The sequence below is a fragment of the Malaclemys terrapin genome, chromosome 9 (assembly GCF_027887155.1).
Source record: "Malaclemys terrapin pileata isolate rMalTer1 chromosome 9, rMalTer1.hap1, whole genome shotgun sequence".
NCBI classification, from domain to species: Eukaryota; Metazoa; Chordata; order Testudines; family Emydidae; genus Malaclemys; species Malaclemys terrapin.
Window position 1 is genome coordinate 100,660,235 of NC_071513.1, and position 23,209 is coordinate 100,683,443.

General features: G+C 40.0%; 2 protein-coding genes across 2 annotated transcripts in view; one reads left to right on the forward strand and one right to left on the reverse strand.

Annotated features, from left to right (window-relative positions):
* Positions 1-23,209, reverse strand: part of PSMD1 (proteasome 26S subunit, non-ATPase 1) — a 120,404-nt gene that overhangs the window by 56,668 nt on the left and 40,527 nt on the right. The window lies entirely within an intron of this gene.
* Positions 770-14,632, forward strand: HTR2B (5-hydroxytryptamine receptor 2B). Its single transcript, XM_054039302.1, has 4 exons — positions 770-996; positions 1,555-2,259; positions 10,834-11,034; positions 13,467-14,632. Exons 2-4 carry the CDS (start codon positions 1,911-1,913, stop codon positions 14,354-14,356), a joined length of 1,440 nt encoding a protein of 479 aa, XP_053895277.1. The 5' UTR covers positions 770-996; positions 1,555-1,910; the 3' UTR covers positions 14,357-14,632.

A 23,209-nucleotide genomic window follows, 5' to 3' on the forward strand; every position in this document is an offset into this window, starting at 1 on the left:
AATTTCTGTTTTACAGATGGGGTGTATGATCAAGTTAGCAACTTTCAACTGTGTTGGAAGGTAAGAATAGAAAATACTCTAAGTAATAAAAAGCGGCTGTATCTAGGAAGGCTTAAAGTGACAGTGCATGCATTTAAAAGGATATGTTAGAACACACTTTTCTAAAATAACAAAACACTTCAAAGCCTGACAAACTAACAGAAGAGTTTACACTAACTCTGAACTTTCCAGGGTTAACTGTGCTCATGTTGAGAAAGAGAGAGAGAGAGAGAGAGAGAACACGAACGAGAACTACTTTGAATACAGTTGTATACTGTAGCGTGAAGTGTGGTCATACACTGCATCTGCACATCCAGACACAGGGACGAGGAATGTACACTATAGGTCTGAAGCACTGAATAAATAAAAAGGAAATAACCTTCCTTGGCTCTTTTCCAGCTGTAAAAAAGCGCACTCATTTATTTCCTTGTTTTCAATCACTGGAGCTGGATGCACTGGAATGAATCAATCAACAAACAACGATAGCAGCAGACAGCAAGCTTTGCTAACGAACGCAGCAAAAACTGCACACAGAATGAGATGCAGGAGAAGAACTGTGAAACACCCAAGAGACAGGCATTAAACACGTAAGTCAGATCCCCAAAAGAACAGGAGAAGCAGAAAAACAACAACTTTGTTTTTAAAAAAAAAAAAAAGTATGTGGCAAGAATTATTTCCCCCCTCCATTCAATACCAGTTGGAGAAAATACATACATGAAGAACCTGACTTTAAAAACAGAAGAAGTTCAATCTTGACGTTTAAAAACAAATGGGAAGGTATGGACAAAGGTTTTTATTTTAAGCATATCCCAAAGGAATAAAAAACTTGTCTTCTGGAAAGTGACGTTAAAAAATTATGTGCTGAAATCCAGCACGTGATGAAAAAGAAGATCAAACTGCAGAAGAAATTTATCCCTCTCGAACCCTCAGGGAAACAAAATCCAAGAGAAATCTAAGGTAAGGCTTTCTTCACAGAAAACCTACAACAAACCAAATCTAGAAAATATTTAAACATATGGCTATTTAAAGTGTCTGCTTGTAAGAGGGAAAAGCAAGTGTTAAGACAGAGTTTAGAGCTAGGGGAGGCTGCGTTTAGTTCAAGTCTTGCTCAAGCCTTAAAGAAAGTGAGCTCCAAATAGTGAGGATTTTACTTGTCCTTCCCATTTAAATAATGGATAACTTTAAGATATTTGAGTTCCATAATTGTCTATGACTCTCTTGAGATGTAGTCACGAATGTTTTACTGTTAGCTGCGCTCCGACCTTCATCTGATAAACGAGGGACTGTAGCCATTAAAGAAAGATTCTATATCATTCACAACCACGTTCTGGGGGATGATAGCTCCTTGGGGAAACAGGATTCTTAACAGGGAAAATATAGGTACTGTACTCTGCCTACATGCATGCTAATGTAGACTAGACACTCGGAGGAGGAGTTGTACATACACAGTACAAGCATCAGTTTTTTGCACTTTGTAAATAAAAAAATGATGCAATCTACATATTTTGTATATAGGGGGAACCTTTCGGCATGCAAGTTCACACACCATATTTCCTGCTGTAGGAAGACACAAGAAGCTAAAAACTGTCGACTTCTCACAGCCATTGAATTCTCTCCTAAACCCTTCTGAAAGCTAAGCTTCTCTACAAGAGTAATCAGACCACTTGACCCTGCCAGCCAGAGTCAATACTTTCAGTTTTAAGAGGTACGTTCATCCAGGAAGGAACGGAATACAAGTTTAGATCCAACGCCCTGGCATGGGTGCAGCATATCACAGCATCAGATGACCGGTTTACCTTACTGACCATGCTGGCCTTTCTTCAGGATCGTACCGGACCAGAGAGGAACAGCCAGCTGCTATACCTTACAAAATGTCTGAGCAAAACACAATTCCTGAATACATCCTGCTGGGCACAAAGATGTCCTATCCCTTAAACGGGTATGGATCTGGCAACGGATCTTTGACACAGCTCTCAGTAACAGGGGAATTCAAACAGAACTACCTGAATGACGAACAGGGGAATAGACCACGGTGGGCAGCTCTGCTGATCCTAATGGTGATCATCCCCACCATCGGGGGGAATATACTTGTTATACTAGCTGTGTCCCTGGAGAAAAAGTTGCAATATGCCACAAATTATTTCCTAATGTCCTTGGCGGTGGCAGACTTGCTGGTTGGATTGTTTGTGATGCCGATTGCCCTTATCATCATACTGTTTGGTAAGTATTTCACTTTGTTCCTGCCATCAAGCGTCCATAATGAAGCAAATATGCTAACTATACTTTAAATAGGACAACTGCTTGTTTACTTCCCCCGCTTAATTGTGATAATGTTATTTTCTGTGAGCACCATCTGGCTAAACACTTCTCAATTCCCCCTACCTCTAATCATAAGATACATTTTCTCAAGACACAAGCTTAAACAAATCTACTATGAACATCCTTTCCCTTGCCTCCCACCCTTTATCAGAGAAACTAACAACTCCAAAGAATTTTACACCTCTGAGGAGCAACTACAGATACCACACTCTGGAAAAAAGGTATAGGGTGAATTATTATTGGCAGTGCAATGTTGAACATCTGCTCATTAGATATTATATTCATAATAGAAATTTTCTCTCTCAAAAGTGCTAAGCAGTTTGGGATAGTTTCATTGGACTGAATAGCTTTTCACCACATCACAAGGAGTTGGTACCACTCAATGAGGACAATTTTCGGTCTCATTTATATAACCCAGGTGCAAGTTTCAGGCAATCTCTAGGATCACTGATGGCAACAATTCTAAGGTGTCACTTGCAGGAAAACTGATTTTTCAACTGCCCTAGGGAAATGGCAAAATTCACAATGCACTCCAAAGAGAGATGGTCCATCTGTCCAGCTAGTCCAATATCAGACCATCTGTGCACCTGATGTAGGAGATCCAGGTTGCCATTTACTGACTCATGAGGAATAAAACAGATTTTGATGAGATTATACACTGGAGTTTGACATTTACTTGTTTATTCCATAATGACTAACAAAAACATTCATATTTTCAGGGACCTAATATTTAAAATGTTGTATTTATACCTAATTTGGTAACAACTTCATGGGAAATTTTCTGAATGGTTTCTCTTTTGTTGTTTAAAGTTGCTTAAAATTTTTTTTTTAGTTGTAATTTTTTTTATACATCCGAATATATGCCAAATAGATGATTAAGAGCTACAGCGATAGTCTGTCTATTTTTGCAAGTAAACCCCATGCAATACCCCCATGCTGGTAACTCAACCTTTGAGGTAAAGTGTACCACTGACCCATAACTAATGATAGACAGCAGGAGTTCTGTGTTTTTATATTAAAACTCTAAGGGTTGCCTTGGGGATAGCAGACACAAATTTAAAGTATTAAACGCATAGAGGCAATCAGCAGACCTACCGCTCCACAAACGACTGCTGTCAATTTGGTGACAATTTCTTTCAAGTCATAAAAATGCCTCACGATTAGTTTCCAGTATAAAGTGTTACTCAATATATGGAGATGTCAAACTGACTACAGAACAGTCAACACAGTAAGGATAAGGGGCATGTTCTTTTCAAGCAACAGTTTCTAGAAAATGACTAAGCATAATTAGGGTACAATTTTCTAATTGGGAAGGGAAAAAATCGGTCTCAAAATGTACACAAACTTCAAGATCTTAATATAAAATTTTCATAGTTTTCCTTAAAAAAAAAAAAAACAACCCGCTCAAATAAGACTAATCCCCTTTCCCAATACCTCATTTACAGAACAGAAGACAGTGTAAGAAATACAGGCTGAAAGATGACATCTTAGAGAATCAGAAAATTATTAATAAATCATCATAAATAATCAGCCAAATCTGAATAGCAGCCAATACAATGAGAAGCTAAACTTTATCTTTCTGAATTTCATTAGTCTCCCAATAACCGATTTTGCCTTTCTAATTTTCCTACTTTTTCTTTTATTGCTACTTAATCTCTCAATTAATCTGGAGCTAAAGCTGTTGTAACCAAGGTTAAAACATGCTAGGAATCTTAATTTAGAATTCAACAAAAGCATCTTTCATGCTGCAGGAAGTTTTAAAGAAAAAAGTAAAATTAAAAATAATTAAATAGGTGTGGTAAGGCCCTGGCAGACGTTTCACATAACTGACCAATGCTAACCATTGAAATGACTTCTATAAGGTGTCTCCTTGGCAGCCAAATAGAAAAACATTTGGCCTCCTCAGCAGTTGGTGGAAGATGCTGAGGTGTTTATAGAAAGTTCAGAACAGGAGCAAAACGTTAGGGGTTGTTGGACTGGAACAAGATGATTAAGCACATAAGACTACAGGATCGAAGGTTTGTTAACAAGATAACTATTTGAACAACAGAATAACCACTGACAGAGGCAGCCAATTAAAATCTACCCTTCCCATGTTTTCAGACAAGAACATTTTCATAATAGTGAAATAAGCATGTGCCAGCTATTGATACAGAATACAAATATTTTGTCTCTGATTTGTCACTTATCTAATTATATGGCAGATCTGTGGGGAAAGGTGTGAACTATTTAAATCCAGCAGCAGCAATCACTTTAATCTTTGCTGGTAACATGCAACAGTAAGTTTAAACTTAAAATCCACTACAAAGACTGACTCCACCCAGCAAATACTTACAAAAGCTAACACCAATAAATTTAACTGTTCCAGTAATAGAGGCTCATTTTCCACATTTGACGTAACAACTTCACTACTATAGTGGTGTTCTTAAATGAAATCATATAAACTTCAGAGTGAGTGACTGAACCGTATTTCAACACTGATTGAATGCATCTGGTGGCTTTAATTTAAAAAAAAAGCTTTAAAATGTCAGAATGTGTGAAGTGTTCATTGTTTTTATTAACAGCTAAACTGTTTGCACTGCTTTCATTAACAGGTTAGCATGTTAGTAAATTGAAGCGTGTTCTGAAAATTAGCCTTGTGTTGTCTCCATTAATAATATTTGAAACCACTGGCTGTAGCCCACAAAAGCTTATGCCCTAATAAATTTATTAGTCTCTAAGGTGCCACAAGGACTCCTCATGCAAATGGAATCAACAAATTTGTGGGAGGGGGGACAAGAGAATCATAGGGTTTCAAGAGACCACAAATGTCATCTAAGGGTATGACAAAAAGAAGAACAGGAGTACTTGTGGCACCTTAGAGACTAACAAATTTATTAGAGCATAAGCTTTCGTGGACTACAGCCCACTTCTTCGGATGTAGTCATAAGGGTATGACTACACTTGCAGCTGTAGAGCGCTTTAAGTTAAACCGGCCTTCGTAGATGCAGGATTTGTTGTGTAAAGATCCATCTCTTTTCTATGAAGTTTGAGGCTGGAAGCTCAGTACCTGAGATTTTAGGGAGAGCTGGTTGAGAGTAAATAGAGATTTTCCTTAAAAAAAACAACACAGAGTATTCCTAGTGTTGATATTTTGTGCCCTGGAAATATATCCTTAAAATAAAATAAAAGGTCATATTGATTTTCTGAGCAGTAAACTATTATAATGTCCATCACCCAAGAAAACTGGGAATCTCAAGCTCTCTCATGCCAGTTATAGTTAGGTTACATTGCAAATCATTCATCTTTCATTCATTTATGGGACTATAGTGAAGATAGAAAGTAAACAATTGTGAAAAGGCTCTAGAAATATCACCAAAAGAAATCAGACCAACTTCATGGATGGCTGACTATTTTCAAAATCCGCAAGAGTGAAGGAAACTAAAAAAGTTTCAGGACAAATTTTAATAAAAAGCATCTTTAGTTAACTATAAAATAAAAGGTACTTTGATAAATAACTTCTCCCCAACTACTATTTTAGTTGTATTAATCAAGAAAATTGAATGTAACCATACAAGCTGAATACCAAAACCACTGAAGGCCCCGTCATCAAGTATTGTCATCAGGATAAACCCTACTTGAGAGGCTACACACGCAGTAACTTGTAAAATAAAGCCTGAGCTTACATGAAAATGAAAAAAAGTCAAACTTCCACCTCAATAAAAAACCTTACATCAACAAAATGACTCATAATGAAATCCCTTACAGGCAACAAATTTCAATAGACTACAGAGCACATTACAACAAAGGTGAAATAATAATTTCCAACACTTATGTGAAGGACTTCCTTAATCTCACTTACATGAATACATAATTAGTGCCTTCTAATCATAAGCATTCAAAGAATGTTTCACTGGCTTAAATCAGGAGCAGTTCCTCTATACTGTATCTAGTTTTAAAGATTACCTTGAAAACTGATATTCCCCATAAAGCTTTCCTCCTCATTTCAGTAAATCAAAGCCAGAAATTGTCTGTAAAAACCCATCGTTTACTCAAGATAAACCAAAAAAAAAACCAACATTGGAGCTCCAAATCAGGAATATTTTATTAAGAAAAACACAATTTTTCTTGGGACATTTAAAAATCTACATATCTTTAAAAAAAAAAAAAAATCAACATTCCTATTACCAAGAGGCAGCGTTACAGAATAAGTTTTAAACACACAACTAATTATTTGCCTCAGACAAAACAGACATTTGCGATGGGAGAAATCACTATTTAATATAATAATAATATATGGAAATATACCTCTCTCATAGAACTGGAAGGGACCCCGAAAAGTCATCGAGTCCAGCCCCCTGCCTTCACTAGCAGGATCAAGTACCGTCCCTCACAGATTATTTTGTCCCAGATCCCTAAGTGGCCCCCACAAGGATTGAACTCACAACCCTGGGTTTAGCAGGCCAATGCTCAAACCACTGAGCTATACCTCCCAAACTAAATCCACCCTGTTAAAAACTTTGCCTCCCTGCTCCATTATTTCATGTATTTGAGTTTTACTGTCAAAAAAGATTTTATGAATATTTACACACAGGGACAAGACGTTTATTCAACAAGTTGCTATAATGTTCAAGGATCAAAAACTGCTCTTCAAGCATTTGAGGAATGTTTCCCCTCCCAATCCCCAAGTTTCAGACATATCTGAAATGACAATTCACAGATAGAAAACTCTACTGTGTACCGGAAGATGTGGAGATCATGAAAACACAACTATTAAATATATTTTTGGAAGGCAGAGATGTATTTTTAACAAATATTTTTCTTCAAGACCTTCGTCTTACACATCTACCAGTCTTGGTCTGGATTCTATAAAGGGCAATTTGCCCCAAAACAGCAGAGAATCATGTAGGGTTTTTGTTTTATACACTAGGATTGTTTGTACGTATCTAATGTTACAAGATACAGAGGGTAGAACCCGTGCCCACTGATTTCAGTGATGGCAGCATCAGGTAACTGAAAGGGCCCTGTTGGCAGTGCCAGATTGGGAAGCAACATTAGCACCCAGACCAACAAGACCAGCAAAGCAAAGAGAGCATAGCCAAACTCTCATTTGAGAGGTACCCACTGAGTGGTACTCAAATATTCATTTCACAGCATTTATCTTTTATTACACTTATTTACAAATAAATCAACAAGATTAGGGAATACAGCAAGAGATGCCATGTTATTAACCTAGCACAGGGGTTCTCAATCAGGACTATACTTACCCCTGGGGGTATGCAGACGTCTTCCAAGGAGTACATCAACTCATCTAGATAATTGCCTAGTTTTACAACAGGCTACATAAAAAGCACTAGTGAAGTCAGTACAAACTAAAATTTCGTACGGACACAATGAGAAAGTAATGTGCTGTGACGCTTTTGTAGTTCTATGTCTGATTTAGTAAGTAAGTAGTTTTTAAGTGAGGTGAAACTTGGGGTATGCAAGACAAATCAGACTCATGAAAGAGGTTCAGTAGTATGGAAAGGTTGAGAACCACGATCATATTGAGCAATTCTTCATACTGAGCTACAGAAGTGACCGTGTTAAAATTGTAATTTTGTTTCAAACGAAGATTTAGGGTGACTATATCCCTTGTTTCTCATCAACTACTGTATTCAAAGGCTCTGGAGTAATTTTTGATGGAAAAACCATATCTTACACAAGTTCATAACATGAAAGGCTGCTACTCCTCTCCTCCCTGTTTCAAAGAAAAATATAAACAGAAAAAGGTTTCTACATTTACATTGTGGTCAGCAATTACTAAAAGCTTTGCAGATCTTGTAAAATTATACAAGGCTTCATTGCATACAAAAAACTTGAGTTCAGAACAAGGAAAGGACAGCTCCATTACCAAGCATTAAATGATGTCTTTTGTACAGAACAGGTTAACTGAAAATGAAGAAAATCCATTTTACTGCAATGCACATGTCCCCTCTCTGCAAGGCTACCATCTAAGAGATACCATCTAAGGAGTACTGTATAAGGACTTTTGATAGGAAACACTGAATCATTCATTTGAAATTCAGCTATTAATGCCAACTGAACATCCTTTAGTATGCAAAATGTACACGTTTGCAGTTCACACCTCATCCTCAGAGCTGTGCTAACTTCACTTATTTAAGCCATAAAACAGTTCTTGCCTTTTTAGAGAAAAGCTCAACATTCCAAACATACCAAATTAATTGGTTGTTTTAACTACTTATTTTTTCTGGCATGCTGACTTACATAGTTGGTTGAATGACTACATTACAGGCCTTTGAGGCTAAAAAAGATACCTCTTACGGCCTAATGAAATTGTGCACAGAAAGATAAAAGTGAATTTGTGTGTGATGAATGCTCTAATCGTGTATTTTTCCATATATCTGCACCCTACTTCATTAATCAACTTTAAATTATTTTCTGTAACTAAGTTTCCACTCTGCCTGATACTCAGGAATCATGCAACTGAATATCAAGACTCGTGGTTAGTTTATTCAAAAGTAGTTAATCTTTTTCTGTTATGCCTGAGGTGCTATCCGTTATGCTTTTTCGGTTACGCTAGCACCTGGAGCTCGCTGCTTTAGGAGAGGTGCAGTCATATTCTCAAATCTCCATCCATTTCTCTCCTCGTCCAGATGGCTAAGACTCAACATATACATCAGGGCAGACCAGCATAATTTAGCCTGCTTCAATGCAATTTCCCCATTCTCCCTTGCTTGAAACACAAAAGTTACTGCACCACCATGTCATTTCACCACAATAATGTCAGCGTGAAATCAAGCTTCAAATCTTAAAATTGCTGCAACATTGCACTATTGATAAAATAACGGACTCAGTTACTAGATGAGTTCCTTTAACGTTCTCAGAACAGTCAGTCCTTATTTATTCACAGCAGAGGGTTCAAAACTAAATAGGTTTAAAACAAATCTGACTTGTTAGCACACAAAAACCCATCATTCTACAAAGAGCTGATAATTTTCTGGTAGTACCTTAACTGCACCTACAAATCAATATGTTCATACCCACACAGAACACTAATGCGCCTTTTAAACGCAACAGCCACCCAACAGCTGTGGCTTGTGACACAAATCACTTGTAAGTGACATCAATTAGTTTATGAAAAACCTCAAAAGAGCTTCATTAACGTCCATTTGCTGATGTTCAGCAGAGTAAATATTTATGAGATCTTCACTAGGGAAGACACAGCTTTCAAATACCAACCCTTTGGAAGGTGAAAACAATACAAAGTGAATGTCCCAATCCTGAACAGAAAGCAGCTGATGGACTATTTACCTTGTTACACAGATAACATTAAAGCAGATTAGCTCTAGTCAAAAATTACAACTTTTAAGACTGTGTGTAGAAGCCTGAACTATTGCTCTTGAAAATGAGGTGAAGGGGAATCAGGCAATTTCTTTTGAATAAAAATAGGTATCCACTCACTGATGGCAGCGTCCTGCTGAGCCATCACAGATGTGATGCAGTGACACAACAAACCCTTTCATTACAAAACTGTATGCACTAGAAAGATGTTCAAGACATCCCCAGTCCTGGAACTTAAGCCATGCCTGTGCATCGCTATTGATAGACAAGTCACTGCTTATTTTCTCCTTTGTTAAATATACCTCTAATCCAGTGGACTTTATGGAGACGGTACATGTGAAATACAATCAATATGGTTTGTTATTAATCATGCTTATTACAATAGTATCTGAGGACCAACCAAGATCAGGGCACCCTATTGGGCTAGGCACTGTACAAAGCTGTAGACCAGAGGTGGGAAACTGCGGCCCGCGGGACCCTCCTGCCCGACCCCAGCGCTCCTGGACCAGGAGGCTAGCCCCCTGCCTTTCCCTGCAGCCTCAGCTCACTGCGCCGCCGGTGCAATGATCTGGGCAGCCGGGCAGCACAGCTACAGAGCCGCGGCCTGACCCGGTGCTCTGGGTGGCGCAGCTGTAGCGACGCCTGCCACCGGTGCTCCAGGCAGCGCGGTAAGAGGGCAGGGGAGTTCGGGGGGCGGGGGTAGTCGGGGGGCGGGGGTTTGGATGGGGGCGGGGTGGTCAGAGGGCAGGGAACAGGGGTGGTTGAATGGGGGCAGGAGTCCCGGGGAGGGCAGTCAGGAAGGTGGGGGGGGGCTTAGATGGGGGGGGTAAATGGATAATAATATACAAGACATCAATGTGATGGCAGCAAGCATTAGTTCCACCATTTTCTGCAGGGGAATTTGGCGATGTGTGTGTGTGTGTGTGTGTGTGTGTGGGGAGGGGGGGGGAATCATATGAGGGATTAGCTAAAGAGAAAAACAAGGGAGGGAAGGAAGGAGAGGAGAGAAAGGTCTGAGGGCAGGTATGGAGTGGGGTATTGTCCCAAAGAGTTTATTAAGACACTTCTATGACATGTATGAAGGAAAAAATGCACACTGAACACTCAAAGGACATTAGAAATGAACCTAATAGCTTTCCTGTTCTCTTTCAGATAACGCGTGGCCGCTTCCACCTGACTTGTGCCCTGTCTGGCTATTTCTTGATGTCCTCTTTTCCACAGCATCCATTATGCATCTCTGCGCCATCTCACTGGACCGCTATATTGCCATAAAAAAGCCAATCCAGGCCAGTCAATACAACTCTCGGGCTACCGCTCTCATCAAAATAACTGTGGTGTGGCTCATTTCAATAGGTACGTGGGGCTTCTGAGACTGGGAAGGGGAGAGAAACCCTTTCACGGCTAAATCATTAGTTCAAAACTGGGGCACGACTGCAAATGGCAAAGTACGAGCGGATGGCAGCCTATATCAACTGAGCTGATTTCGGTCCACTTCCTAGTGAGCAGGTGGCTATGTCACAAAATCCATTTAACAGGTACTAGCTGGCAGACTTATTGCAGAGGTTAAGGACTGAATAGGAACGAAGTTCAAAGATTTTTTCCCACCCATAGAAGGATGCAACACACTAAGGGGCAGCATGGATTGCATTGCAGCTGCTTGTGTGGTATCTTTTCTAGAGATGCGAGACTTTAGGTTCCAATGCCGTCAATTTGATGCCTATCAGTAACAGTTTTGATTTTAAGCCCTGAATCAGTTGCTGTTGAAATTGCTGCCTCACTTAAAACTACCCAAAGAGAAAAAACTGGACAATAGGGTTGAGAATTTTATTTTAATGCTGTACAGAAAGAGGGATGACTGTCAAAATTTCATCTTTCAATCACGGATTCAAATAAGTGAGCTGTGCCAGTAACATTCATTTCAGAAATTAAGGTGTGCTGCCAAGATACAAAAAGTCAAAGTGTTAAAAAAAAAAAAATTATAAGTGAAGTGCAAAATGTAATGGTTTATATCAGTGGTTTCAACCAGGGGCCTGCAAGCAGGTTTAAGGGGTGGGGGTGGGGGGTCGCCAAACAGGACCAGCGTTAAACTTGCTGGGGCCCAAGGGCAGAAAGCTGAAGCCACACACAGCATGGGGCTGAAGCCCGGAGCCCTGCCACCCAGGGCTGAAGCAGAAGCCTGAGAAACTTAGCTTCTTGGTGCCCCCTGTGGTTTGGGGGCCCAAGCAATTGCCCTGCTTGCTAGCCCTTAATGCCGGCCCTGGCTTTTATATGCAGAAAACCAGATGTTGTGGCACAGGTGGACTGTGGAGTTTTTATAGCATGTCGGGGGGGGCTCAGAAAGAAAAAGGTTGAGAACCCCAGGTTTATTTTACACTTCTAAGTGTTTTCTGAACTCTTTGCTTATGGCATATTGCCCATCTTTAATAAGTTTGGGCACAAAATGAAATTTCAGACATCCGATTCAGAGATCAGAGAAGCTAAAGCATTTAATCCAAATAACTCATTTGCAGTGACAGTAAGATTCAGAAGCAGTGCTAGAAAAGCAAATAATGCCACACAGAACAAGCAATACCCTGCCAAGAGCATAAACAGTTTTCTCTGGGTAACTTAGACTACTGACACAGCATAGGTGAAAAGAATTTATATCTATGCTCTTGACCTACGTATGTACCCCTAACAACAGGAACTCCCAATATGAATACATTCAGAGGAGTACAGAGAAAAGATCTCTCTCTATTTTAACATGAGAAAGGAAATTCCTGTGGAGGCAAGATACTTAGAAGCTGACCTTTTAATATCTGATTTACTTGTATTAATCAGCACTGTACTGCTTCCTTTCTTATCTATCATAAAAAGTACTCAACGGCTGAGCCATGGCTTCTTGATTCAAAGGTTAATTTGATTCAGTCTTTGTTTTAAATCTTTGCTGTTTCCAAAGGTGTGTCTGTTATTAAGGAAGGGATCAAGTGACTGAAAGCTAGGTCATTTCACGGCTTTCGACCGACACCACTAAGAAGGCTGGGGAACACAGAAGTACAGTAAATCCCCAGATCTTACTGAAAGGTGTTGGAATGAGTAGCACGAACAACCTTCATCAGACAGACAGGAACCTGTTTTTGTCATCAGATAGACCTTTACCAATAGAAATACTGTCTGTAATTTCAGTTATAGAAAGTTCATTTAAGACAAGCCCTCGGAGGTATGCTTTTTTTAAAAAACAGTTAAAACAACAAAGCTTCATTTAAAGACTCTAAATAGCCAAGAGACTTTAAACAACAAATCTATACTGAGCACACATGGCATCTCTTTAACCATTTGTATATTCAAGAGAATCAACCCGTGTGAAAGACTGCTGGCTGACTGAGTCTGATCACTTGATGTGCTTCAAGATGAAATAGAGTTAAATTGTGTCTATTTTCTGGATCAGGTCTTCAGAAACCCCAAAAATGACATTCAGGAAGGGTAGGAGATAGAAGGAAAAATGTTACTTTAGTATTGCAACTGTTCCAGAGTTTAATTTAATATTAAGGTCTACCCTGATTCCTGAATTGTTTAAGTTTTGGGGTCACCCTCAGTTAAAGAAGGCAAGCTTTTAATATCCAGCTTGCTGAATTTATTAAAGTTCTATTTACCCAAATCTCCAGCTAATATTCTTAACTACAGATACTGCTTGTTCACTTGCTCAGTATAGCTCTCTCAAATCATGCTCCCTTAGGCACTCTGAAGCTGCAAAACCAAGTGAGAGATTGAAGATAAGCTGAACTATTTCTGTTTTTCTTCTGTAGGCATTGCCACTCCAATCCCAATCAGAGGTATAGAGGATGGAGACAGCAGCTCCACAAACATCACATGTGCCCTGACACCCGATCGTTTTCGTGACTTCATCCTATACGGGTCGCTAGCTTCATTCTTTGTTCCGCTTGCAATTATGATAGTCACTTACTTTCTGACCATACAAGTGCTTCGTAAGAAGGCCTACTTGATCAACAAGCCACCTCAGCGCCTAACTTGGTCTACCGTGTCTACAGTATTCCAACGGGATGTAACACCCAGCTCATCACCTGAAAAGGTGGCCATGTTAGATGGCTCCAGAAAGGACAAGGTTATGCCCAGCACAAACGAAGAGATATTCATACGCAGAATGTCCACTGCTGGAAAGAAGTCTGTGCAGAACATCAGCAATGAACAAAGGGCCTCAAAAGTCCTTGGGATTGTATTTTTTCTTTTCTTGTTGATGTGGTGCCCATTCTTTATAACAAACATAACTTCAGTTCTGTGTGACTCCTGTAGCCAGGAAGTTATTCAAAGGCTCATGGAGATATTTGTTTGGATAGGATATGTATCCTCAGGGGTGAACCCTCTAGTCTACACGCTCTTCAACAAGACATTCAGGGAGGCATTTGGCAGGTACATCACCTGCAATTATCGGACCGCAAAGCCAATGAAGGCCCTTCGGAAATGCTCTAGCAGGATCTCCTTCAGAAATTCAATGGCAGAAAACTCCAAACTCTTTATGATGCATGGGATGCGAAATGGGATTAGTCCCGTTATGTACCAGAGCCCTATGAGGCTTCATAGCTCACCAATCCAGTCATCGTCAGCCATTCTGTTGGACACATTGCTGCTCACAGAGAATGAGGTTGATAAAACAGAAGAACAAGTGAGCTATGTATAATGGAATGAAAACCAAGTTCACAACTAATTATACAACTATGTATTGTACGTAAATATGCTATATGAGGATATAAATATTGTCTTCTGTTATTTATAACAAGCAAAACCTTACTGAAGCTATATTATATTAATTCATCTCCTCTAAAACTATGGTTCCTTTATCTAGGATCTCCTCTACTTTACCAATTTAAACACAAATATCTCACTGAAGTAATAGCAATTTCATTCAGTTATAAATAGTGAATATCAGAGCACTGTAGTTTAGAAGCGGAGGGGTATAAATAAAAGAAGCTAAGGCAACTCTTGCGTGTGTGACTTTAATTTTCCATTATCTCCAGCCTTTTCAAAGTACCATTTCTATGAAGACACACTTGTATATAAACACTACTTTAATGCTCTCCTTGATCTTATGCTTAAAGCAGACAGGACTCATATAGGCTGGTATTCTGCCCAAGACAGAAGGGATGAAACAACCAAGTGCACATATGCTTGTTGAAATGCCAAAGTTTTGATTTAAACATGTGTAGAGTATACAGAACATATGACTTTAGGATAGCACACAAGGGATCAGTAGAGTTTTTTATTGGATACTCTGTTGATTCTTTGTATCAAACTATGAGATAACACTGTCCAACAGCAGTAACCCACACTTGGTTTCCTACTCACTCCTATTGTGCTGTGGGGAAAGGGTGCCATAGGAAAATCCATTGGTATCAGAGAGAAATTTTCCCTTGCCCATTCTCCAGGGAACAACCCTGTCCTTGCCAGTACAATGAGATGGAAATTCCACATGCTGAAATCGCCCCCATGTGTTGTTTTCTGCCTAGGGGAAAATCTCTTACCTTATTGAATTCTTTTTCCCTCTGCGGCTCTCACACATGGCCTTGTTATTTTCAGGTTACTCATGAATATTGAGCTGTTAGTTTATTTTACCGGAAGAAAAGCTGAGGCATTTATTTTAGTAAGAAGGATGGCATGGCACTTTTCTACTTTATGTGAGCAACAGGAAGTCAAGAATCTGAGAATGTCTCTTACAGTTACCTCAGTTATAACTGATTTAATAGGCCAAATTCTCTTTTTTGCTCACTGTTAATGAATTAAATCCCCTTCCCTGGCCCAAAATTTACACAGTCACCAAATGAAAAGATAGTAAAGCCTTTTGCCACATACACTGGAAGGTGTGCTGATGGGGATCCTTTTAACCCCTATGCATGAAATCCTAGACTCCATGAAGGCGATAGAGATCTGCCACTGGCTTCAAGGAGCCAAGATTTCAGTCTGAATACACAAGATATACCAAACTGATTCTAGATTTTTGCTAAAATGTGCCCATCAGAAATTTCATTGCCTTAACTGGTGTCAGATGGCCTTGGGACAAGCAGACATCGAACAATATAATTGAAATCAACATTGATTAGTTCCAACTACTAGATCAGACAGGGTTCTTTTCAATGGGCGGAGAAGAGGAGTAGAATCAAGATTCAACACATACTTGGCCATCTATCCTGAACATTTATGCTTTCCCAGTCTCAAAGAATGCCTAAAATATTTTCAGAATGTTAAACAAGTTATGCATGCTAATTTGTAACTCTGTCACTCGTCTTTTATGTAAATATTTATTTTACAATATTGCCATAAAAACAAACAAGATTTACCAACTGTCTAACGATGGTTAGGGTTTCCTGAAAATCCAGTGTTTTGGTGGCTTCAGCCTTCACCTCCTCAGATAAAGTTTGTGAAACTGTGGTCTGCTAAGAAAGCATGTTTTAAAATGGTTTGTACCAAGAGAGCAGATAACAGTAACTTGGTAACCAAACTAAGAGTAATTAATGATGCTGATAACTTCAGCCCTGACCAGCTACAGGTATCTTCAGATTCTATCCTGTTTCTTTTTGTTTTGTTTTTGTTTTAAAGAGCAGGAAGAAGAGGCGTTCTTAAAATTAAGATCAAACAGGTATAGGGAACTATGAAACCTAAAACGAGTAAAGCAGTTTTTACTCTCTGTGGAACGTGATCTAACCACAGCCTCTTCCTTCAGCTTTGATGCAGTTATTGCTTTCAGCCTCATACCCCAGGGTACACCAGTGTGCATTAATGATGATAATGCACTCACAAACGTATGAACATTTATTACCAGGGAAATAAAGCAGGGTGAAACTCAAGGCACTTAGACTTTTAATGCCTTAATTTATCAAAAGGAGAGAATAAGGTTACTTTGTATTTATACAACAACTGTCATCAGAGGATGGCAACACCCTTTAAAATAGGGATGAAGTCACTTTCGTAGGAACAGGAAATTAGGGAGCTGAGAGCAAGTGACTTTCTTAAAAACAGAGTGAGTCAGTGGCAGAGTATGAAAGAAAACCCCAAAGCCTCCTGATTTCCAGCGTCCTGTTTGAATGACTGAGCCTTGCCTTGACAAGGGAAGATAGCAATGGTGGGATTTTTATTTTTTTTGGCATAATGCCAGTTTAGCTCCTTCAGAGTAAGTAACACTGGGAGCGCTAATGAAATTGGACAACTTGGTGGTTTTTTAGGGCTCATTCCTACACCCTTTCAAGCCAGTGGGAGTGTTGCCATCGACTTCAATGGGTGCAGGAACAGGCCCCTTGGATGTTACCAACGTGACACTGTTCTGATCAGGTTCAGATGACATGGAGTTTAAAATGGTGTCAGCAGCCAGTAGCCTACCTATACATCGGCTCTCAAAGCTGATACCAACAAAGGACCTACCAGGACATTTCCACATCAGCTAGACCTGTACGTTAATGCACTTCAACTGAATTAGAAAGAATTACAGATTCTTAATTAAAATTAAAGAATCGGAAAGAATTTACATCTAACAACTTTCTGCAGTCTTTGCAACACAATCATCTATGACACAAAGCTACAAATATGTGCTGCTAAAGGAAAGGGAGTCCCTTTATCTCTCCCAACAAGCTGTAAAAACCTAACGCAATGGCTACTGCAGATCCGGGGGCTCAAAAACTTCTTGACAGTTCCAGATGATTACATCACTGTTTCTTCTTGGGAAGAAAATCATATTTCCCAAAGCTATTTTAATTCTTACAGTCTGCAGTCACTTATCTTTTCACAGTTTTCATTTCTAATCTGTATCAGCTTCAGCACAAAGCTCCCCCCACCCTTCTTTAAGCTTTTAAAGCTCCTTTTTAAAGCTAATAAAGCCTATGCAGCAAAATTATTTGTTTATCTACAGAATGGAGAGCACTAAAGATAACATGGCCTTCCCAATACATTTTACATAAAAGAGAACCTGAAGTAACAATGCCAGAGAATTCCAGGAAAGGGATTTAAAACGTGTTTCGTTGGTAGTTATATTACATTTTTCCTCTCCCCCCGCACCTCATTAAGCATTGAAAAAAAAATAAACAAACATTGGAATCTTTTTCTACTAGTCAAAATTTCTGCTCAATACCTCTGTCATCAGAAAGCCCAGTAGTAATGGGTTGTTACAGCTGTGAATAGCAGCCAAACTTTAAGGGAGAACAACTGATAATCGAAAGCCTCAATTCGATCTGCATTATCTTAAACTAAATTTTTCTTCTAAAAATATTTTGAAGGGCAACAAAAATATTCAACCAACTTCAGGTATATACCTGCACATTATCACCCAAGTTATAAGGAGGATGCTCTGAAACCACAAGTGTGTTCAAATTCATATTTGCAGTGTTCTGGTAGCTGTGTTGGTCGCAGGATATTAGAGACACAAGGTAAGTGAGGTAATGTCTTTTATTGGACCACCTTCTGCTGGTGAAAGAGACAGCATTCGAGGTAGACAGAGCTCCTCTTTGGGTCAAATTCATAGGTGGTCTGATCACAGCAGACCAGTAAATGTGTTAGAACAATTTGCAATCAAAGCAATATCAACCTTCGTGAAGGGGGAATATTTAAGATGACAAACTAACCCAGCACACAGTTCACTTTGGATTGTCTAGCACCGTAATAGTGCCAAGAGACTACATTTCTGAGGAGCAGAGCCTGGGTTCATACAAATTAGCAAGTCATAAAAAACGGTCATATAGCAGACAATTGCATCCATCCTCATGCTGAACATGTGTATCAGGTAAAATTCCTCACCCTTCTTCAGGAACTGTTCTAGATTTAAAAAACAAAAACAAAAACCAACCAACAAAAACAGCTCTCTAATGTGCTTCTGATGAAAGCTACTGGATGCCTAAGCAAAGCAAGTGATTTATTTATTCACATATACCCTGTCTTGGGAAGGAAAAGCAGTATTGGCAATAAAAGGATACAGCAAAAGCCCAGGCAGCAGTAATAGAAGTTTCTCCTCTCATTCCACCAACCAACTCAACTGTGGCCTAGGATGGAGCACCCTGAAGGAGCAAAAGGTAATTTAGCTCATCGGCTGCCTCAGCAACAACTTTGGTAGAGTTGACAGTCTGTAATAAGAATCCCAAGTCAAAATCCAGTTTGTGTCCCAGTCCTAGTGTGTCTCAGGGGAGGACTTCTGTGAGAGTAACAGCAGAAAACAACCCCTGAACAGGCTTTCATGAGCAACTGCCTCACCCAAGCAAACATGTATTTCACCAAACCCTCTTTCATCCAGCAAGTAGTCATCTAAATTTAATTGCCAAGGTCTATGTACATCAATAGAAACTCCTATCAGCTGTCCCAGTTACCCAATTTAGACACTGAGCAAGGATACCTCAGTCATGTCACAATCCATATCGAGGAAGAGATTGTGTAAGACTAGATTTTAACCTGAAAAATCCAGAAAGGAAAACCAGGCTAGTTAGAGACGAGCATGCTTCTATGTAGAGACAAACATCTTGGTGAGAGGGCAATTCACAACAGGGTATGTTCTTCACTGCAATTAAAAACCCTTGGCTGGCCCATACCAGCTGACTCGGGCTTGTGGGGCTTGGGTTAAGGGGCTGTTTTCATTGTGGTATAGAGATTTGGTCTTGGGCTGGAGCCCAGGCTCTAGGATCCTGCGAGGTGCGGAGGTTCCAGAGTATGGGCTGCAGCCTGAGCCCGAACATGAACCCTGCAATTAAACAGCCCTTTAGCCCAAGCCCCGTGGGCCAGCCGCAGGTTTCTAGCTGCAGGGCAGACATACCCAAAAAGTGTGGTTATGAGCGGGGGGGGAGGATAAGAAGAGGAAGACAGGGATAGGGAATTAAAAAAAAAAAAAAAATCATACTGGACAGAAGAGTCCTCATTTTAGCAACAATATCTACAAGACTACAGAAGAACTAAAACAAATTACCTCCATTAGTAAGAGGCGCTCTGATATGAAGGAACTGCTGCAAGTTACTGTTGGAGGGTAAGCAATTGGTTATACAGCAGCTAAATATTACACTGTGCAGGGCGCAGAAAAGTCAGATGGATAGACATTCCAGCTGCTAGCATCAGCATGAAGTAGAATAAACTTGTTTGGAAAATAATCCTTTTGCTGTCATTGCACATTTCCTTTTAGCTACACTTCCAAGTGAGAAAGCTTTGCAATTCTCAACTTCTAGTATATATAGGTATCTGCATAAACAAAAATGATTTATAAACGTTTATAATGCAGTTAATCACTCACCAGCAAAACTCAAGCCCTTTTTTGGATGAAAACTACACTCTGTTTAATAAAAAATGTTAAAAAAAAAATCCATTTAACCCTTAAGGTCTGAAATCTACACAAGTACCAAAAAAATAATAATCAGTGTTTGGGCTGCAGTTCTCTTAATTCTTATAGAATATGGGCCGTGTTGTGCTAAATCAACCATCTGGAAACTCCCATAGGTCCCAGGTACAAAATAGAATATTAAATTATGCAATTCCCAGTTTGCTTGATTTTTTCTTTGTTACAGAAACTCAGATTTGGTAGTTGAATTGTCTTTTTAAGTTACGAGACACAAGATGAAAACTCCTTAAAACTGAGTTAATATACACACTGGCATGGGACAGAACGGTTCCTTCAGAACTGTTATGCTTGATCATACGGTTGTTTATTTCTTCCAATTTTTAAAATATATCTACAGATGCTTATCTACTGCTCTGGCTGCATATCCCGCAAGTCAAAATTACAACATAAACAGAGACAAAAGGACTGCTCATAAAAACATCCACCTCCACTCACACCCTCCTCGACAGCCTTAACAAAGAGGGAGGAATTATGAGCTTTGCAGCATGTTCAGCAGTTAACAAATCTGGGATCTTGCAGACCAAGTGGGGGGAGTAGGTTCGAAACTCAAGGCACACCCTCTACCCCCAGAAGACAATGCCCTCCCAGCAGCTTCAGCAGCTCTGCTGATCTCCCTTGTGGAGGTGGTAGATAATGTTTTCATCCCTCAGCTCACAGAGAACCGAGAAGCAGGGCCGGCTCTAGGATTTTTGCCGCCCAAAGCAAAAACAATTTTGGCCGCCTCCCCGCCCCCCGGTTCTTTAATTACCCCACCCCCGGCCCCGCCTCAACACCGCCCCTTCCCCAAATCCCCAGCCCTGCCTCCTCCCCCCAGGCTCTCAAGCCTAGGAGAGAGGGGGAGAAGCAGTGCCCGCGCCGCGGCCGCTCGGAGTCTCCCCACATCCCAGGTTTGAGAGCCTGGGAGGGAGGGATGGATGGAGGGGGAGACTCCGAGTGGCCGCGGCACGGGCGCTGCTTCTCCCCCTCCCTCCCAGGCTCCCAAGCCTGGGAGGGACGGGGAGCAGCGGCGCGCGAAACGGCCGCTCGGGATCTCCCGCTCCCTCCCAGGTTTGAGAGCCTGGGAGACCCCGAGCCACCACAGCGCACGAATCAGCTGTTTCGCGCGCCGTGGCAGCAGCAGTGGAGGTGAGCTAGGGCGGCCGGGGCACATTTTTAGGGGTGGCATTCTGGCACCAGCCATGCCGCCCCTAAAAATGTGCCGCCCCAAGCACTAGCTTGTTTTGCTGGTGCCTAGAGCCGGTCCTGCTGAGAAGAAAGGAGCCGAGGAAAGAGGGGTCTCAGACAACCAAGTGCCAGGCCATTTAGGGCTTTATAGGTTAGAACTCAATATCCTGAATTCCGTTCAGAAGCTTATTGGCAAGCAGTAAAGTTCACAGAGTGCAAGTCTAGCGCGCTCCAACTATGAACTCCACTTAAGTGGGCTACAGCATTCTGCATTAGCTTCAACTTCCAAACGGTTCCAAAATAAAAAAATTCCATACAAAAATGTATTAAACAAATCTTTAACATGAAACCGTACAACATTCTGTGTATTAGAAAGCTAGCTTTAGAGTTAATACAACTTTGTATGTTAGCAAAACTGGCATGTTTTCCATGGAGTTTATCGGGGGAGGCAGTATTTTTTTTTAATTATTTCCTTACTACAATGGAAAAAGAAGAACAGGAGTACTTGTGGCACCTTAGAGACTAACAAATTTATTAGAGCATAAGCTTTCGTGGACTACAGCCCACTTCTTCGGATGCATATCCGAGAAGTGGGCTGTAGTCCACGAAAGCTTATGCTCTAATAAATTTGTTAGTCTCTAAGGTGCCACAAGTACTCCTGTTCTTCTTTTTGCGGATACAGACTAACACGGCTGTTACTCTGAAACTTGTCACAATGGAAAAGTCAACTTCAGGAGCTTGTACATAAAAACCGTAAGTCAGCAGAAGCTGGTAGTAGTTTACAAATTTCTTTTTATGCTGTATATCGTATGTAACATCAGCAATGAAAGTAAAATAATCTAAGGGCAGCAAATGTTTTGATGGAACTTTGAACAACATGGAAACTTGCAATATGAAACTGCAGAAAGTATCTCTCTGTCCACCAGAAATTGCTACAGAGGTACCTGATCCTTTCCATGCAAAATGGACACAGAAGTACCAACATACCCGATACCTAAGAGGTGTATTTAATACCCCCATAAAATGACCTTACTGTATAAAACTTCTTGATCATTCTGATTAAAACATACTTAAACTACTGTTGTTATACAAGTAACCACCACTGACTAATTGAAAGTAGAAAAACTCTCTCTTTACAGTGTTTACTTTTGCATTTGACAGCACTTTCTAGATAGCCACTTTTGAGGTTTCTCTATATATTCACAAAAAGAACAGGAGGACTTGTGGCACCTTAGAGACTAACGAAAGCTTATGCTCAAATAAGTTTGTTAGAGACTAACAAACTTATTTGAGCATAAGCTTTCGTTAGTCTCTAAGGTGCCACAAGTCCTCCTGTTCTTTTTGAGGATACAGACTAACACGGCTGCTACTCTGAAACCTGTCTATATATTCAGTTTCTCCTCAGTTTGCAAGGGTCTTCCGAACAGCAGCAAGTCAGACAGACAGACATTTTTTTAAAAATAGGAAACTAATCACAGTAACTATCATCTACTTTTGAATCTGCTTTTATTTTATTTTTGTAATTGACTAAATTGCAAGCCCCATCTATCTAGAAATTTGAGGCCCCCAACATCTTTGTATGTGAATCCTTCCCAGATACTTAAAAACAAAAAGAACAGTGTCCCTTTAAATGGAAAGCTCTTTGTCCTATAAGGAATCATGTTTACATACACACACTTCTAGAAATACGGAGGGTACTTTTCTTTTACAAGAGCGAGGTTCATTTCTCATAAAGTCACTAAACAGTGCATAACAAATGACTTATTTTGCAAAATACGCAGGTATAATATTCTCTAGTAAATATCCAACAGCAAGTTTCTCTGCCATAATAAAAGTTATTAATTCTTCACCAAACAATTTCATTTCATGGTTCAAGTATCTCAGTATTTTCTCCTGACTTTACCATGAAACTTCTTTTTCTGAACAGTCCATTTTTAAATTACCTAATAAAAAAACCCTCTGCTAATTTCATGCATTATAAAGAAATCCATTGCCTCTCCTTTTGTTTTGTCATTG

Coding starts and splice junctions, on each gene's coding strand:
- HTR2B (XM_054039302.1), top strand. CDS start 1,911: ATGTCTGAGCAAAACACAATTCCTGAATACATCCTGCTGGGCACAAAG. Junction 2,260..10,833: donor CCTTATCATCATACTGTTTG/GTAAGTATTTCA, acceptor GTTCTCTTTCAG/ATAACGCGTGGCCGCTTCCA. Junction 11,035..13,466: donor GGTGTGGCTCATTTCAATAG/GTACGTGGGGCT, acceptor TTTCTTCTGTAG/GCATTGCCACTCCAATCCCA.